General features: G+C 36.5%; 1 protein-coding gene across 1 annotated transcript in view; it reads left to right on the top strand.

Annotated features, from left to right (window-relative positions):
- The window catches only part of CUL1 (cullin 1), a 54,173-nt gene extending 34,924 nt beyond the window's left edge, over window positions 1-19,249 (top strand). Inside the window, exons 9-23 of the mRNA XM_041122312.1 lie at window positions 1,102-1,264; window positions 4,902-5,032; window positions 7,934-8,041; window positions 8,131-8,237; window positions 9,421-9,469; window positions 10,017-10,148; window positions 10,728-10,845; window positions 11,832-11,908; window positions 12,670-12,801; window positions 14,191-14,283; window positions 15,102-15,149; window positions 15,240-15,322; window positions 16,809-16,914; window positions 17,673-17,786; window positions 18,710-19,249. Coding sequence (XP_040978246.1) covers window positions 1,102-1,264; window positions 4,902-5,032; window positions 7,934-8,041; window positions 8,131-8,237; window positions 9,421-9,469; window positions 10,017-10,148; window positions 10,728-10,845; window positions 11,832-11,908; window positions 12,670-12,801; window positions 14,191-14,283; window positions 15,102-15,149; window positions 15,240-15,322; window positions 16,809-16,914; window positions 17,673-17,786; window positions 18,710-18,790 — 1,542 coding nt within the window. The 3' untranslated portion in view covers window positions 18,791-19,249. The remainder of the gene's footprint in view (window positions 1-1,101; window positions 1,265-4,901; window positions 5,033-7,933; window positions 8,042-8,130; window positions 8,238-9,420; window positions 9,470-10,016; window positions 10,149-10,727; window positions 10,846-11,831; window positions 11,909-12,669; window positions 12,802-14,190; window positions 14,284-15,101; window positions 15,150-15,239; window positions 15,323-16,808; window positions 16,915-17,672; window positions 17,787-18,709) is intronic.

The following is a 19,249-nucleotide window of genomic DNA, read 5'->3' as shown; positions in this document are numbered from 1 at the left end:
TGACATTAAGGAAGTCGATTGTTATTCCTTACTGGTAAGAAACTGGCAAGTACTCTGAAGCATGAGTTTATATCCCTTCCCAAACTGTTGATTTTGTTTCCCATATTTTGACCTGTACTGGTTTAACTGTAGGAGACAGTAATCCAGGACCATTTCACAAGAGCTAGGTGCAAAATTATTACAGAAATGAGTGAAGCTAACAGTGGCAGAGATTATTTAAAGCCGTCTGTGTATGATGCAGTGTACTTGCAGTGAAATTGTTCTTTTGTTGTTGTTGTTGTCCATAATATGATCTCTCATGCTTAGTTGATATTCTTAAATACTAGGAAAATGCATTAACTTAATTTCTTTCTCTTGGTGACATTATTAATTTAAATAATTTGGACTGATAAGGGGACATATACATTTAATACCTAATAATGTGCTGCAACTACAGATGGCTTGTAAAGCGAATCGTTAACACTTTTGCAAACAAAATAGAGGTAATCGTTACATAAACAACTTTAGTTTTACATTTTGGTGTAAGTACTGTTCCTCGAGTGACATTTAGAATTTTGGTTTGCTGGGATGTAGCATTTCATATGCCAAATTAAATGCTAGTATAATTTAAATGATTGTAGGTTATTGGGAAGAGTTTCTCTGTAAGAATGTCGATGAGAACATTCAAATAAATTTGTCGTGGGCATACCGTTAAATTGTAGTTTATGTTTGTCTTAAACAAAATTACCTCTGTAGCTGGAGAGCTTGCTGATCCTAAAACTGCCAGCATCTCATGTCAGCAGCTTTCTCTTTTTCTGACAGCAGATTTCCATCTGTAAACTTCTTATTCAGAAGCAACGGGAAAATAATCTTGCTGTGATTCTTCCCCCCATTTAAACAGTATATAACATTATCCTCAACATAATCATCAATTCCATATGTAATTATGATTCCCAGAAGAATAACTGCTTAAGTAGGTGGACCATAATACTGTATTAGTGAGAGGTTTGATTTTTGGTTGTTGTTTCCTAGGTGAATTTACTAAATAGTAATCTGTTTTCTGCTGTTGGATTTCTGTTCTGCCTTCCATACAGGTTTCATGTTTCTCTCTCTGTTCTGCAGGCTGAAGCTCGCCTTCTTGAGGAACAGCGTAGAGTTCAGGTATATCTCCATGAGAGCACACAAGATGAGTTAGCACGAAAATGTGAGCAAGTACTTATTGAAAAACACCTGGAGATATTTCATACAGAGTTTCAGAATTTGTTGGATGCTGACAAAAATGAAGGTAAGGAGATTCAAACATGGATTTTAAGCTTAGAGCTCCTCCCTGATGATTTGTGGATAATGTAAATTCTGGTGATAGCTAAATGTGATTTGTTCAGGAATTAGGTTAAGAGAGAAGATGGACACTGAACTGATTGACAAGCAGCTTTTGATTAAATTGGGATGGCTGAGAATGTTGCCTCAAGAAGTCTAGTCCGATCCCAAATATTAAGGGAAAACAGCACTAATTTTGATTTCTCTTAACATGGCTGGAAGAGCTTCAAGAGCACTTGAGCCATCCTTCCGGCGGGTGCTGAAGCTTGCATGAGAGAGATAGGAGACGAAAAACAGACTAGTAGTCTTAGCAGCTGTTTCAGTTTAATCCATGGATCTTTCTGAGTCAGCAGTGAGAATTTTAAAAGAAGTATGTGTAGGAAATGTTAAAAGAGGAATAGAAGCAAATAAGGAGCTTCTAAAATATAGTATATAAAATATATAAAACTGCATATAGGGCACAAGGAAAGGGTGGAAATTATTAATTGGTGGGATAATTTTAGCTGTGAAAACAAGTCTTAAGTGCCACTAATGGATCAAGTTTATACCTTTGTAGAGAACCCATAGAATAGAGACTTCTTCAGTGGTTCCTTTAAAATATGTAAAGATTATCAAAGAGTTAAGGTATCTTTAAGGAATTGCCCGTTGTATTGGTTTTTATGAGTTTCTTCAGGAGTTAATGCTTAGCACAAAATAACAGTCAAAACTAGGGCCAGATAATTCATGTGCATCATGCAGATGATAAGGATGAATGGTGCTTCTGATTTTTCCAGTTGGGGAATTAATTAAATCCATATAGGAGGTTGAGGTAAGGCTCTATACTTGAAATACTGCTTTTAAGAAAGTGACAGAATTTAAGAGATGGTATGATTAAGTTACTATTGATGATACTGTTCGTTTGAGAGTTGTGAATTGCAACTGTGACTGTCTATTTGATATATCAACCTTAAAAGAGCAGCTATGAATAATTACTATAATCATTGTGTTGATAACTAAGAGATCCTTCAAAATAGAAAAGGGCAATTCAGCATGATTAGTAGGTCAGAAGTTGCCCGTTTCAAATGTAAATAGAAGATTTTTATCCTGTACTAGTATTTAAGTCAGATGTTGTTTATGTTTAAATAAATGTATTTGCTTTGTAATTGGAAGAGATTTTGATACAGGTGGGTGTTGTCAGAAGACATTTATAAAGTCATTTTACTAGTCAATAGAAATAGTAATAGCACAAACAGCAAAATTTTTCAGGACTCAGGAGGGCTTCCCAGGCTTTTCTTTTTTCCCCTTACTTTATCAAGCTCATGGGTTATGTGAGCCTTTAATACAGTCACTTACCATAGCGATGCAATTCCATAAGTTTGTCAGGGTAAAAACCAAAAAGAAGTACCTTGTGTCTTGGGCACCGTCCTGTTATATGTCTTTGGTTTTACTTTCATTTGGGTTATTTCTAAGAATAATAAGGCATTTTAAAATGCCTGATTCTTTTTTTCTTCTTTTAAAAAATATTTTCTTTTATCTTATCGGGCTTTACTTGTGCAAATTACAGTAGTTCCCTGGCCCTTTTTAAGTTTCATGAAGTCTCAAGATGAGAAACATTTATTTTGAAAGATTTTTTGAGAATTCATTCTTTAATCACTATAATCAGTTCACTCTCAAATTTTTAATATACCCTACTGTAGACTATCCTAAACTTGTAATAAAATCTTGCTCTTGATTAAAATCTTTATTGCTTTGCCCTTGAAAGTACGCTGGTTTTGAGGTCCTCCTGTGTGAAGTGTGTTAAGCATATCATATTACAGGCCACTCCTGTTGATGTTCTGTAACTTTTTTATCGCATTGTGCAACTAGTTATAAAAGTTGCAGGGCGCGTTTGCCATGTGTTACTTATTCACATCAGTATGATACCTACAGGAAATAATTATGTTTATTGGGAGCAGAATGTAATGATTTGGGTGGAGTTACTGTGTAAATCTTCCTTGAGGCTTTGTAGCATCTCTTCCGTATTTTACCAAATACAGACATCCTGATAGACTGACCTGTGAACCCTTATTTGTGAGTAGGTGTAGCAGCTGCTTATTATATTTATGCATGGCATTATCTTCTACCTTTTTTTCTAAAATTCTCTTCATAAAAAACCAGCATTCTTACGTTGTTATAAAAGTTTAACAGCAGGTTGCAAACGTGGTTTTCAGAGAGAAAAAATGTTTTCTTTTTCAAATCCAAAAGTTTAAACTTGCCAGAGTTCTAAGGAATGGAAAGCATTGCTTCAGTATTAAAGGCATCAACTTCTGTGTGTTGTATTTCAGAGTTAAATGGTGATACAGCTGCTTGATTGCTCTGTTTTATTTAACTGATAATCGTCAGGTGGTAATAAATTGTTCATAAGCCCTTCAGAGAAGTCCTTACACTTTAGGAGAGCTAGATGCAGCTGACAACATTAAGATGGATTCCACAAAGTGAAATATCCTCATTAGTTTACAGTAACTAATTTGGTTGTTTACTGTTTCACTTGAGTGCATGTTCAGTGAGGGCAAGATTACAAGAGATAACTAGTGGGTTTGTGTACCTGGTTTATGGCCATATTGAAGTTTGCTTTTTATGTAAAAAAAAAAAAAAAAAAAAAAAAAAAATTCAGCACTCAAAGTACAAAGCATCTGCCCTATTGAAAATCAATAATAAAAACAAAACTCTCTTCAATATTAGACTTTCCAAAATTGCTAATTGATTTCGGAAGGTCTTGGCTGAAAACTGGTGAGTTTTTAATATGAAGCTTTAATATATGTGAAATGATGTCCAATTTTTTTTTTTCCTTTGTTACTTTTGTTCCAAGGTAATGCTTTTCAGAACCTTTTCTTTCCTTGAGATACAATTACTTCTAGTGGTAATTAGTTACTTTAAACATTTTTTTTTTTTTTGAGATGGCTTTATTGGAAGAAATTTGGTTTATAATGTTTCAGTTTATCTGCTAAGGTCGTATCAATACATAATATTTTGCCTTAAATTTCCAACCATTACCACTGATGCTGCCCCAAGTAGAAGTATTAATACATCAAAGGTACAGGTGGTGTTAGATCTCTGAGAACTGTCTTGTTCAGAATAAGATTTAAAGGACAGTGGTTAGCTGGACAATGTTGTACTCTTAGCATGGCCAGCAGTAATACTAATGACAGCCCTAATTCATGGTAACACTTCAAAACTTCATCTAAATAAGAGGGTTTTAACTCAATTTTTAAATCATTGCACCTCTTTAAATTCATGAAAACTAGAAAACAGAAGTAAATATATTTCTGTAAGTCAGGTTTTTTTCTTCTCAAGATTTATATGGCATTGTGAAGATAAACAGATCTTAATATTTAACAGGTTGTTTTCTCTTTAACTAGTCTTAGCTTTCCAGGTCAGCGCAAAGATTTCCTATACTGTGTAATTTTTTTTCTGTAGTTTTTTCTGGCTTTTTACAGGAGCAGTTGCACACGTGTTTTTGTTGGTGATGAATGTTTAACCCCTATTGGCAACTTGTAAACGAGAAGTTGGAGTTGTAGCTAGTACAAATGGGAGATGTTGGCTTTCCTTGGGTTTTTTTTTGTTTGTTTGTTTTTTTCTCTCTCCAGACTTGGGACGCATGTATAACCTTGTATCTCGAATCCAGGACGGCCTTGGGGAGCTGAAAAAACTTTTGGAAACCCACATTCACAATCAGGGTCTAGCTGCAATTGAAAAATGTGGAGAAGCTGCTCTAAATGCAAGTATCCAATCAAAATAAGTCCGTGTGTGGTTGCTGCCAGTTTTACATTAGAGGAGGGTGAATGTTTCCTGATACAATTTCCAGTTTGCTTATGTTTTCCCTCTCACTGATTTAATTTGTGAGGACTAGGCAATTCTCAAATGATAGTAGGCTTAAAACAGCAGTCACATCACTGTGTTACTACTCTTTGAGGTTTGGTGTTTGGTTTGGTTTTTTGTTTGTTTGGGGGTTTTTTTCCTTCTGAGTTTTTGCTCTCTGTAAGGATGTCATGCTGCTTGGAAAGCTAGCTGTGCAAATACAACATCCTGCACTTAGAAATACACCTGAAAGTCCACTGTTTCAAGAAGTAGTGTCTCCAGTGGACTGTATTTTATTTTATCATCTTATAGACTTCTGACTTGGATGGGACTGCGTGAAGAAGGTTTCTGTTGGTTTTAGGGTTTTGGTGAATGACTTTATTCTATTTGGAAAAGCATGAGAAATGTAAGAGGAGAAATGGTTGGAGAGGTCACAACAGAAGGAGCAGGTCAGGTCTTCTGCAACACTGTGGTCATTTAGCCATATAATTGGCTTTCTTGATTTGTATCCCATAACTGTAATTTCAGACTTAATTTTGTATTTATTAGGGTTTAATCTTGGCAACATTAAGTTGTTTAAACCCTTTGCTAACCTTTTTGTCTATAGCCGATATGATATTTTCTAGCAAAAAAAAAAAAAAAAGAACAAAACATTGCACACAGCAAAATTAGGATAGAATATAGATTCTGGTAAATTTTCTTTAAAATGAGGTTTAACTTTGGTTTTTGACAGAGTTCACTGTAACTTGTTATTGGTCTCGGATATTCTTGAAATGGGTTCATACTAGTAATCATTAAAGCCATAATCTGTAAAGCCATAATCTGTAATGACTGCATGGAGAACAGTAAAAACTGTAGTTTTTCACACAGATTAAAATGTTTTACATGTGTGTAGTGTCTGTTGTTTACCTCCATAGTTTTAAGTGTGTAGCTTTTTAGCAGTGTTGATTGTATAGGAATCTTCAGCTTCATTTGTAGACATCAGCTTAGATTTTGAAATGAGATGGGCTCCCCCGACTGGTCATCTCTCTTGAGTTTCTTTGTACTTAGGCCTTGAAAAATTTCCCAGAAAAATGAAAGCTTTCTTCAGGAATTAGTTCATCTTTGAGAGAGGGGAAGCCTGAGATTTGTATGTATTAGTTCTTTTGACTCCCAACTGTTCACAAGACTCTTCCTGATCATGACACTTTTTGTTGTTTCTTTGTCTTTCTCTTTTGTTCCTTTGCTTTTCCCATATGTTCGTTCTTTGTTTTCTTAACAGTATCTCTGGCTGTGTCCCTTGGGAACCATCTTGCCTCTTCTTCCAACGTCCATCACACCACTGTATCACTATTCATCATTGCCTTGTTAGCCCTCTATCACACTTGGGTAGGATTGATTCTGCCTAACTTCATTTATCTGTACTGTGTCTAAACAGATGATCAGCTCTGCAAATGCTTCTCAGTTTTTCTGTAGTCAGTAGAGAGAAATAGTCATACCAGCTTGACTCATCTGACCTATTTTAGATTTTTACTGCAGAATGAGTTGTGCTGTAGACTCCATTAACTATATTAACGAGACTGCTCTTCAGTCAGAAGATTACTGCTTTTTGTGCCTTTGTTTTTGGGTTGTTTTTTTTTTTTGGGGGTTTTTTTTGGGTTTTTTTTGAGTCCTTGTAATCAGTAGATGCTGTTCTGAATGTCCTTCAAGTCCACTTGAATTTCTTGTCTGGAAGGTTCTCAATCTCAGTTCTTTATCTCAAGCATGGTATTAGATCGGTGGTCCATGTAGTCTCTGTATGTCTTCAGTGGCAACAGGAAATGTTTTTCAGGATCCTGATGCAACCCTGCCCATCTTTTGCTGTTTGTTGCCAGCATCCAGAACTCTTACAATAGGAATGTTACAGGAGTACCTCCATGCCTAGTCCTTTTATTTATGGACCTGTTGTCCACGAGTTTGTCTAATCTGTTCTTGAACCTGCTGGTATTACCAGCTTCCAACAACCTCCTGTGGCAGCAAGTTCCAGAATTCCACTACCTTATATGTAAAGATGTTCTTTACTTTATCTGTCTTAAACTTGTTTCCTATCACTGTCATCAACTGCCTCATAGTTATAAATGTGGCTTTTAGTGATTGTTCACCTTTTCTGTCATACTCCTGATTTTGTAAACCTTGGTCATAGGCCCTTTCAAACTTCTGATGTCCAAATTGAAGACTTCTGGCCTTTTTAGTCTGTTTAGTGGCTGCTGTGGCTGCCTGGTGTTTTAGTTGCCCTTCACTGTTCCTACTCTGACTCCATGTTTATTGAGATGCAGGGATCAGTAATTGCACGTAGGACTCAGTCTGTTTATTGGCATTTGACTGTCACTGGGTGTTGAACTGATAATTTTTAAGAACTGTCAACAATGACTGAGGTCTCTGTACTAAGTTGTACCTATTGGGGATACACCTGTTACGTTCTTACTAAAGATATTTATTTCAAGGGTTTCTTCTATAGCAACTGCCATTTATGATTGTCCAGCTCTCTTAGGTCTGATTTGAATTAAGTGTATGTCTTTGAACATGTCCTTGGAAATGATTGTAATGGTTGAGTAAGTCTTCTTTTGTACTGTATAACATGATACACTCTGCACTCTGGTTGCTGTAAATGAAAGCTTGTGCTAATGTAAGTCAGTCCTGGACATAGGACCTAAACTAGTCTAGATACTGTTGTACCTTTAAAATATTTCTAATATAGACTTTCCTCATAAAAATTTGCTTAGGCCAGTGAGTAGCTCCATTTTGGAGGAAATAGAAAGCAGGAAGTTAGTGGGTTGCAAAAAACAATCTGTCTTTATTGCAGGATCCAAAAATGTATGTACAGACAGTGTTGGATGTCCATAAGAAATATAATGCTTTAGTCATGTCTGCATTCAACAATGATGCTGGCTTTGTGGCTGCACTAGACAAAGTAAGTATATGTAGCAGTATATGAACATATTTTTTTTTTCTATTCAGTGTTTTGTCTCCCAAAATTTCACTGTCTTTTGTGATTTTTAGGCTTGTGGTCGATTTATAAATAATAATGCAGTGACAAAAATGGCTCAATCATCCAGTAAATCCCCGGAGCTACTGGCACGATACTGTGACTCTTTACTAAAGAAAAGGTACGTCTTCAAAGACAAATTATTATTTCGGGTTGGCTTTTGTTTTAAAAGGTTCTAGCATATGAAGTTTTATATAGTATCTTCAGAAACAGAACTTAATGTTTCAAGAAAAATTAAGTATACCAAATTCTGAGTACAAAAATTTCAATAGGACCGTTCCTAAAGATTATGTGGAGTTTACTTTTCCTTTTTAAAGATGAGGGGGCAAATAATAAAAGATCTAAGACCTTTCTTTCCTTATAGGAAACTAAGTTCTTTTTTTAATAAAACAGAAGGGTTTTTTTAGTTTGGTTTTGGTTTTGTTTTTTTCCCCAAAAAATTTGAGTTGTGTTGTATGTTGTAAAGAGATGCACATTCCTTTTTTCCATTAAAACTCGTGCTTTCCTCCTGTTGTTTTCTCTATATCTATATTCCATCTGGGCAGAAATTGAGGAAGACAAAAACTGCTTTCTAACTTCTTGTGGCTCGTAATTTAATTAAGGTATTTGGCTTCAAATGATTCAGCAGCTCATACATTGAGTTGGTATCAGTTCAGTTCATGCTGGATTGGTGTCAGTTTTGTCACTAGCAGCTTTTCTAGCTGTTTTGGGGGAGGAAAAAATCCACCACCAAACAACCCAAAACCAGAAGAACTTGCTTGCTTCTCCCTTCCCCATCTCCTCCTTCCTTCAGCAAAGGATTTATTTTCTCCTTTATAAATACTAGGTTTCTGAACGGTAGATTTGGTGTATGCCTGATGGACAAGCATGATATGCAGGAAGACAATGTGGTGCCACCTGAGCTCTCACCCAGTCAAGACCCAGCTCTCTGAGCTGTTTTCTTTTCACTGTACTATCTAAGATAAGAAATGAAGATAGCATTTAGCAGCAGAAAAAAGGCAGGAAGAGAGATCCATGTTTAAGCCCATAAATCCTGAGAAGTATCAGACTAGCAGGAAGTCCTGAGCAATTCATGGTCCAGGACTTCAACCTGTTGTTTAAAAATTGCTTACTTCAGAATTGCTTACATGTGGAGTAGTGAAGAGAAGTGTTCATTTCATTACACTGTTTCCTCTCTAAAGAGTCTTTGATCCCAAAACTACTCAATCTGTGTTCCTTTATTTATGAAATTTCCATATACATCCATATGTTGTTTTAATTCAGTGGTTTGGGGACTTATTAAAAATGCACTACTTTAATTGCAGCTCAAAGAATCCAGAAGAAGCAGAATTGGAAGATACACTCAATCAAGTGGTAAGATTTCTATAAATACAGTTCTCTTCTGTGTAAGCTTTGACAAGATAGTAATACTCGATTATCACACAAGTCAGATGAGAGAAAACCTTTTATTTTGTATGTTTGATTTCATTACTTCATATTTCAGCTTGTCAGTAATAATCTTCATCTCTGTGTGGCTTGTCAGTTGTATTTCTTTTTTTATTAAAAAAAAAGAAAGCCCTTTACAGCAGATTTAAAGTGGCTAAATGGAATTTAAGCTTTTATTTCATTTTTATATAGACATATATGTAATTTCTATAATGTATTTTTATATAATTACATATATGCTCTACATATTTATTCATATATAAGGCTATACATGTGGAATATACAGTTAATGTGTTTAAAATAGTATCCACATTTGAAACAAACAGCACCACTCCCCTGCCCCCACCAAAAAAAACCCAAACCAAATAAGCCTGCCCTTAAAAATTTAAGTGCAAATGAAGTAGCTACTGCTACAGCTTTTTCAAGACAAATGCTTAAATATTTTTTTTCTTGCAAATTATCTTGCCTTTTCCAGATGGTCGTCTTCAAGTACATTGAGGATAAAGATGTGTTTCAAAAATTCTATGCTAAAATGCTGGCAAAAAGACTTGTACATCAGAACAGTGCTAGTGATGATGCTGAGGCAAGCATGATCTCTAAACTAAAAGTGAGTATTCCATGACTGTCCTATGATCTACCATATTGCAGGTCTTCAGGCTGCCTTGGAAAGCACTGATGTATGTCCTTTCATTTCATTATTTTATGTACAATAGAAAAATACACAACCTGGGTTTTCTCCCCTTTTTTTCTTTTTTTTTAACCTCCTAGGAACTTGTAGTGCATGTCTGTCTGATGGAGTCCTAGGAGCTTGTAGTGCATGTCTGTCTGATGGAGTTAAGCGTAATTATTCTTATCCAAATGAGTGACATGGATATAATTATCCAAGGGAATGCCGGCTGAAAAGTTGCTTAATTTCATTAACCCTTGTTCATTCAGGGTCAAGCAAAATATGATCCAGTACTCTTTTAATAGTCTCTTTCATTGTGTGTTTTGCTTCATTTTTAAACAAAATTTTCTTCAGTTTTTGATGACAGTTAAAGAGCATGTGTAGTTGGGATCAGTACTTTGAGTAAGGGAAATACTGAACTTTGTACATCATCTTTTAAGAAAATAGGCTCCGATACTTTGTTCTCATTCTCCAGTGTCAAAAATGTCTTGCTGACATATCTGTGCTTTTAAAATACAGCAAGCTTGTGGTTTTGAGTATACCTCCAAGCTGCAGCGGATGTTCCAAGATATTGGTGTAAGCAAGGACTTGAATGAGCAATTTAAAAAGCACCTGACCAATTCAGAACCATTAGATTGTAAGTAATACATTTACCTAAGTTACTGTTGAGTAGTTTAGCTTCCTCTTATTTCTACAGAGCTAACTATATGAGGGAAGTATTTGATTTAAACATCATACCTCCAGAAATAGAGTTAGTATTGTTTTGACCAAGATAGATAGGATTTTTAAATTAGTCTTTTAGGTCTGTACTTTGTCTTCTAATAGCACTTTATATCTTCTGTTATGGGTAGCCTCCTCCTGATTTTGCAGCTCATATGTAGGTATGTAATTAAATTAAGTTGAATTCTGTCTTTTTTTCTTTTTTTTCTTTTTTCTTTTTTTTGATTGGAAAGATGTTTTTCTTTAAACAGTTTTGGTTTTGAGCACAACATGGCTTAAGTTCATACTTGCGTGAAAGTATTAAGGAAAAAAGGATCTTGTGTTTTAGGTTGTTAGACAGTCCTATCACTTTTTCATAAAGAAATATTTTTTTCACTGAAGCATGTTGAAACAAATTCTTTAAAGAATTTATAGTTACTTGTTGGATTACATTTAGAGTTGTGTATTGTCAGGCTTAAATTTTACTTAGTTTTTTTATTATTCTGACTTGCCCAAAATGCCTTACAAGTATAAATGTGAAATGTTTATTCTTGCAGTTGTGTGCTGTGGAGTGATGAGTTTTAGTTACACATAAAAATAAACGCTTACAATTTTTACACTTGCATGTTAAAAGAGAAATCTGTTGTGGGGATAGAAACAGGGTAATAACTTCTAGAAATAAGAGAAAATTGAGTGACTGTCACAGTAAATCTAAAGCTTTCCAACTGCAGCAACATCTTACTTGAATTCCGTTGGTTTATGGTCCAATTAAAAAAACATATCTTGATTAATGATTTTTCACCATGTTAGTTTGAGCAAAAGGTAGAACCGTTTCTTGTTTGTGTTAGAACTGGAACTGCATCTTCGAAGAGGGGGTGGGAGCAAGGGGGATAATGTAGCTCAGCCTCTTCACCTCTCTTCCAGTGGATTTCAGCATCCAGGTGCTGAGTTCTGGATCGTGGCCGTTCCAGCAGTCCTGCACGTTTGCTCTGCCATCTGAGGTGAGGCGCTTGCACTTGGTTCATCTGAACATGGAATGATCACGTGAGAAATTCGTTTTGCAAGGCTGGTGTCTCCTCCTGTTTTGTTGTGTGTCAGAGAGGACTGGACGTGTCTCTGGTGTTTGCCTATTTGGCTGGAGGATATTTGGAACAAGATTAAGTGAGTAAGGTAGTAGGAGGGAACTGTGTGAAATATGTAACTTTTCTCCTGTGGAAAGACCCTGGTTAATGAATCTTTCTTCAAAACATTCAACAATAACTGAAGCAAATCTTTGTTAGTGTATTTTTCTGTGTATACTTTCATTTAAGAAACTTTTTCTTGCCGTTGCTTTGGCTCTGTCCAGTAAAATCTTTAGCTATTATAATCATTAGGTTTCTGTTGAGTGCTTATCCAGAATAGACAAGACATGAATACTTAACATCAGAAATAAGTTTAACTGCTGTTACCTGGAGGATGAAGGTGATTACAAGAAATCACCCTTCTAGCCTTGCTTAGTGTATCATAAAAGGAAGAATGGAACTTAAATGCTTGTTTAGGTTTGTATTGTTAATGACACTTTCAAAGGGGAAACACATAACAAAGGGAAATTTTCATCCAGTCTGAAGAATTTCAATACTTTAGATTTCTGTTTGTCTTATTCAGACAACATGGCAGTTGAGGGTGATCAGATTTGATTCTCCTTTGTTGGTTCCAGACCATGTTCTAATAAATGAAGGTAAATAATACTCTTTATTTATTTGTTGTTGTTGTTTTTATACAGTTAGAACGGAGCTATCAGAGATTTACTGCATTTTATGCCAGTCGTCATAGTGGAAGAAAATTAACGTGGTTGTATCAGCTGTCCAAAGGGGAATTGGTTACCAACTGCTTCAAAAATAGATACACGTTACAGGTAAGGATAACATCATGCCAATAGAAGTGCTTGGTGATGATTGCATTTAGAGGACTGGGTGCAGCTAATCATTTGAAAGACATGCATTCAAGCTCTGCTCCACTGCTCTTATGTTATCTGGATGAGCTGCTCAGCCTCTTTACTGCTCATTTGGAGATAATTGCTTTGCTTGACTTTAAAGGACCATTGTGCAGATAAATGCATTAAGTGTGTAGATGTTGAAGTAGTGGAGTTCATGTGAATACCTGTGCCCGCACACAAACTAATTTTAATAGATAATGCAGTGACTTGAGCTGTATTTTATTTGTATATCGAAATATTCGTTAACAGTATGTAATGATGTATCACAATAAAGAATTGAATGATTTAAAATACTTAAATTGGGGTGAGGGGGTGTACATTCATATGTATACACACATATATGTTTAGCTACTATTTACAATGCTCACATGCATTCATTAGCTTTATTCCTGTGACGAATGCTACTGTCTTTAAATAAAGCAAAGCACAGATGCAAGACCTGATGGCTACAGATCTGTGCATTACTGAAATGAACATAAATCTTAGCCCTCCCCAGATAGTTGTTGGTGTTGTGGTTAATAGAACCTTTGTTATATGTTTGATTTATTTACTGATTCTTAAGATCTGTGTTTAAAAGAAAATTAACTTAGAAAAGGGAATACATTACTTGTGGCTTAAACAGGTGTTGAACTGGGTTGTGTGAGACAACTGCAACCTCTTTGCATAAGATCTGATGCTTCTTATACTTTCCTGTCTGCTTTCTCTCAAAAAGTAGACAGAGGAGGGGAGTTCGCAACAGTGAGAAGACACAAGATAATCTCAGACTTTGAACTTGTCATCAACATATGTTAATCCTGTGGTGATAGACATGAATAAGCCACTGATAGCTGCCTTCTTTATAAATTTGGTTTCATTATTCTGCTGGAGTTAGGAGGGTTGTGAGGATGAATTTAGTATTCTGTGTATGTTTTAATGAAGATTAAATGGGTAAGAGTCAGGGATTGACAGAGGAAAATAATTTAAAATTATTTTAAATAATAATAATTATTTTAGCAAGTAGAAAGATAAGGCTTTGACACCATAACAGAAGATTTGATGAAGTGTCTGCAGCTAGTTAAATGATCATAATCTTAGGGTTTATGTTTAGATAACGATGGAGGTAGAGTTCTGGTTGTATAAGTAACATCAGATTTTTCTGTATTGTGTAGTGGTTAGCACTAGTTGGCTGTTCTCTGTTGTCCAAATGTTCCAGTATATGTATTCAACTGGTGAGTTTCAGGCTGTTCGAATTCAAAAAGTATGTTTGTTCATTCTCTTTCTCCGATTTCCCCCCCTCTCCCCTTCATTCTCTTTTTTTGGATCTGTTAGGCATCCACATTCCAGATGGCGATTTTACTGCAGTACAACACAGAAGATGCCTATACCGTGCAGCAGTTGACAGACAGTACTCAAATAAAAATGGTAGTGACTTTGCACATTTTACCACACTCTTGTGAACAAGTCTTTTGGTCTTCAGGGCTCTTCCTGCTATCGTAAGAAATTGGGATTAGACATGCTTGAAGCCAGAGTCAGTCTGTCCTGAAGGAGACAGATGTGCTCTATTCTTGGTCAACTTCCTTTCCTGGTTTACTTTCCTGTAATTGTAACTGCCTAGTCTTCTGATGAATCTTGGTGTGTATATACTCCTGTTTATGACTAGAGTGAATTGTCTAGCTTCCTGCTGAGCTCTGGTAGTAAGTTTTCAGTGTTTCACTACATACATTTTTAATATTGAAAGACAACATTCTAGGAAAAACAGTGTTTTCCCTAAATGATTGATCTGCAGATCCGTTCTTCTTTACATCTCAAGGCTTACATACATGAACATAGTAAAATCTGCGGTTTCATTGGCTCATTCTGTTTTGTGGAAAAGGTTCCCTCCTTTTCTTTCCAAGTACACTTTGTGGCCCGCAGTTTATTTGGCATCTGTGTCCTTTACTTTTAGAAATACATACCTACAGAGTTACTGCTGATGATGGTTTACAGCAAACCCAGAAGTCTTATGGGTTTGCCATTTATTATAGATGCTATTTGACTGGCCGCAAGGGGAATATGTCCTAACGCACAAAAAGGGCCTTATTACATTTTACTTCTGTGTACTACATTTTTACTGCTTTTTTTCCTGCTTATTTTGTAGTGTGCTGCACTCATTAGTTCTTACGTGTACTCTTGTTGAAGTATTTTAAGTTAGAGAAAGGTGGTGTCTGTCTGTGCTGGTAATATTTTCTGTAATTTTGTAGGATATCTTGGCACAAGTTCTACAGATACTGTTGAAATCAAAATTGCTTGTAAGTACTCTTGCTTCTTTATGACCTGTTTAACATTCAGCAAAATGTATTCATATTTATTTATTTTCTTATTTTTTTTATTTCTTGCAGGTTTTGGAAGATGAAAATGCAAATGTTGATGAGGTTGAGTTAAAACCAGATACCTTAATAAAACTGTATCTTGGTTATAAAAAGTAAGGAAAAACTTCAGCAGTGTAAATCACTTGTGTATAATGGGTAGCATCTTCCTTCTCTGCTTTCAAAATTTGGGTAAAACCTAATATACCTGGGATGAAAGCTCCAGGGTTCAAGTGCCAATTCAAATATAGATCCAAGGTGTACCAGGTTTAAAGGAGAGGGTTAGCTAGTAGGGGCGGTGGGTAAGATTTCAGCTATCTGACTTTATCATAAAGTCTCTCAAGGCCTGGACATATTTTCGTACGTCCTTTTTGTTCCTTGATTCTTGTATAATTTATTTCTGGTAAGAAATTGCGCTGGGTTTTACTGAGGTGCATGACTTGCATGCACTCAGCAAAATACATTATATTTTATAAGGTTACAGTAGTGTACAGTGACCAGCAAAGGTCAAAGTTTTAAATGTTCATCCACTAGAGATAACATGAGAAGATCAGCAGGGTCATTTTAGAACCAGAGTGTACAGTGATTTGAAAACTTCATAAACATGATTTTTAGTAGTTTTTATTATGTACTTTAACCAGTGTTATCTTCAGCGTTTGTATATTTTTAAGCTGTTCGCAGTACTGTGGTGACTTTTTATCATGCTTACCAGAGCATAGACATACACACACATAAATTCAGTGGAGTTCAGTACTTCCTGAAGATAAGATCTCAAGTGAAAGAAACATTATAAATCCTTTCCTTGTACATTATTCTTTATCTGCTTTTTTCCCTCCTTGAGCAATAATTAAAGGTTTGAGAATTCATGGTCAGTTACGTTAATGCAGTGATGGAAACAGCTCAGCGTTGCTGCAGTGCGTGGCTCAGTGGTTCCCAATTTATGATGCACAGGACTATGCTAAACTAAGTAACAGATCCCCTCCCCACTGCAGCCAAGAGGCTGAGCGCTGCCCGGCGCTCCCTGGTGCCCTGGTGCGGAGGCTCATTCCCCACTTGTGACACAGCACCTTGTCTCGAGAGCAGTCACGTGTGGTTGTGGGCTTGCCCTAGCGCAACCGTGGGCACTGGGCAGCATGGGAAAGAGAGGCAGAATTCAGTTTTACAGAACAAATGGATTTCTCCACATTATGGTCAGAATCCAATCTGTAAATTAGAAAGGCAGTTCTATTTCCACTGACTTTCTTTGTCCCGTTCACTGACTGGAAGCTTGTTCCTAAACACAGAAATGTTTCAAATACGGTGTAATTGTACAGTGCTAATTTGACCTAACAGAGCACTAGGTTGGATTCAATAAGTTATGAACAATCACTAAAAAGGTATTTTGGTTGGTTGTGGGTTTTTGGGTTTTATTTATTTTTTTAAACTTGAATAAGATCGCCTAAAATTTTCAGAAGTGCCAAAGTCCCCTTTTGTTGTAAAAGCCACACCACCACAGTTACTTTATTTTGGAGTTGGGTTTTGTTTGGGGTGGGGTTTTTTTTGTTTGTTTGATTGTTTTTTAAATAGGCTAATTGTTTTATTAACTTCTGTTTTTCTTTACAGCAAAAAATTAAGGGTAAACATCAATGTGCCAATGAAGACTGAACAGAAGCAGGAGCAAGAAACTACACACAAAAACATAGAGGAAGATAGGAAACTACTGATTCAGGTGACTTATATTGCAGAATGCTGCCATGCTATGAACTTAGAATTACAGCTTTGTAATCCTTTAACGAAGCTTACTGTGGAGTTTTCTTAATTTTTATTAAAAGCCAACATGCCATTGCAGTGCACTGTGTTGGAGCTAAAAATGTATTTACAGTACTCTTAAAGGCGATTGGGGTCTGTAATAGAAAACATAGAAAGGCATGATAGGACACTTCTTCACATTTGTTCTGACATTATGTTGATGAGTGTTTGGGTTCCATGGATGCACACACGCACCAGACCTCTGTCCTGGGTGAAAACTGGTAATACCTAGGTAGTATGAGCTTAACAGCATTTTTCTATTAGTTCATTTGGAATCCACTTGAGAAGCAAAAGGGAGGGGAAGGAAATACAAATGTACTACTAAGAGAGTGTCACAGTAACGTTAAATATATAAAGAAGGCTTTCTGTTATATAAGTAGTTTCATGTTGCTTTTGGTACCAGTTGGTACTACTGTTATGACTGACCATAGGAGAGTAGTTTTTAAAATTCATGTGTCAAAGGTACTTCTGATGACTGTATTCTATGTAGAATCTAAGTTCTTAAAGTCTGTGTAAGTAGTTGACATTTGTAGGCGTGCTTCTCCCCATCTGGTACTCAAGGTTGCTGTGATGATGCTTCTGTGCTAGCAGACGTGATCTGCTAGGGAAGGAAAATGGCTTTATCCAGAAGGACAGGTAGTTTGCTCCTAAGCACACCTTTCCGACTTTGCTGTGCAGGCTGCTATTGTGAGAATCATGAAAATGAGGAAGGTTCTAAAACACCAGCAACTACTTGGAGAAGTGTTAACACAGCTGTCCTCAAGGTTCAAGCCACGAGTTCCAGTAATTAAGGTACGTGAGAACCACATCTCTGAACCTGTATTCCAGGAGGTGAGGAGGATATATATAGACAAAATAGATGCTTCTGAATTAAAAAGAGAAGCTAAGGAAATGGGATGGGTAAGGAGAGATTTTTGGAATTGTAAATAAGTAGGAAATACTTTAACCAGAAATACTGTATTTCTCTTATGGTAATGTGCATGTTTTGTATTGTTGGCAGTGGTAAAATAGTAGCTTGATTGCATCTTTTCACATCAGTGCCAGCTTACAGCAGCCTTTGCTCCAGGCTTACCTCTTGTTTCTGCTCTCCCAGTTGTGAGAGTACTCCTGCTTGTGGGCCAGCTCAATAGAACAGTTTCCTGATCTCTTCCAGAATAAAAATGTTGGGGGGGGGGGGGGGGGGGCACTGTATTTAGTTATGGTTTCCTCATCGGTTTGTTTAGTGGTCCCACCAATGGTTTTTACATCCACAACCAAGGGGATAGGTGGGGCAAAAAACAGGCAGTGGAGAGCAGTTGCATAAACTGGCACCAGTGCTGAAAGAGATGCACCCAGTTAAGTCATGAAACAGGCAGCTAGTTACTGCAACTGCTATCTTTAGTAACATTACAGTAAGCACTCTGCATCTTGGTTTAACTCTTTATTTGCTCTCTTACTATGAAGTTGCTTAGCATACTGATGATCAGTTGATCTCCCAGTCACTACCCTGGAATGGCATCAAGTAAGCGTAATTCAGTTTAGTGGATTAGTAAGGCAGTCCTCTACTTGGATGTGGTCAGAAACAGGAGAGCTAATTGCCGTGGTTTGTGCCCTTTGCCTACTCCCATCCTCTACTTGGCCTGAAACTTGGTGGCCAAAATAGTTCAAAGTTTGTAGCAACCACAGAGAGGGCTTTTCCACCAGTGTCCCACTGCTTATGTTTGTTTCTCCTGCAGAAATGCATCGACATTCTGATTGAGAAAGAATACTTGGAACGTGTAGATGGCGAGAAGGACACCTACAGTTACTTGGCTTAACATTTTTATTAGCAATTACTTGACTGTGTGACACTCAGCAAATAGGTATGTGGTGGAAAGAATGAAAGCAACGGAACTTCATAGCAGCCACCCTGCTGCCATTTGGACCTCCCTTTTTAAAAACTGAGACCAGGACTCCCATCAGCCAGTCTCAGATTTACATCAGAACTGCTCAGGATTGATACATTTCAAGTATGTAAATATGGACACCAATGCCATTTAACCTAATTTAAGAACAGAAAGGAATCAAACCCTTCTCCTTTAAGGGTTGCATGCTACTGCATTTAAATCAATACATTGGCTATATGATAAACAGCTGCCATCGCAGGCAGCACTTACAAATGTTGGCAGCACTTTGAGAGCGAGTCTGAATGGACCCATGTGTAATCTGCTATGAAAAACCATTTGTATAGTGTGTTTCATTTTTTAATGTGTGATAAATAAAAAAAAATTAAAAGA

This window comes from Aquila chrysaetos, chromosome 3 (genome assembly GCF_900496995.4).
Source record: "Aquila chrysaetos chrysaetos chromosome 3, bAquChr1.4, whole genome shotgun sequence".
Classification (NCBI taxonomy): Eukaryota; Metazoa; Chordata; class Aves; order Accipitriformes; family Accipitridae; genus Aquila; species Aquila chrysaetos.
This window is presented reverse-complemented; position numbering and strand designations above follow the sequence as displayed.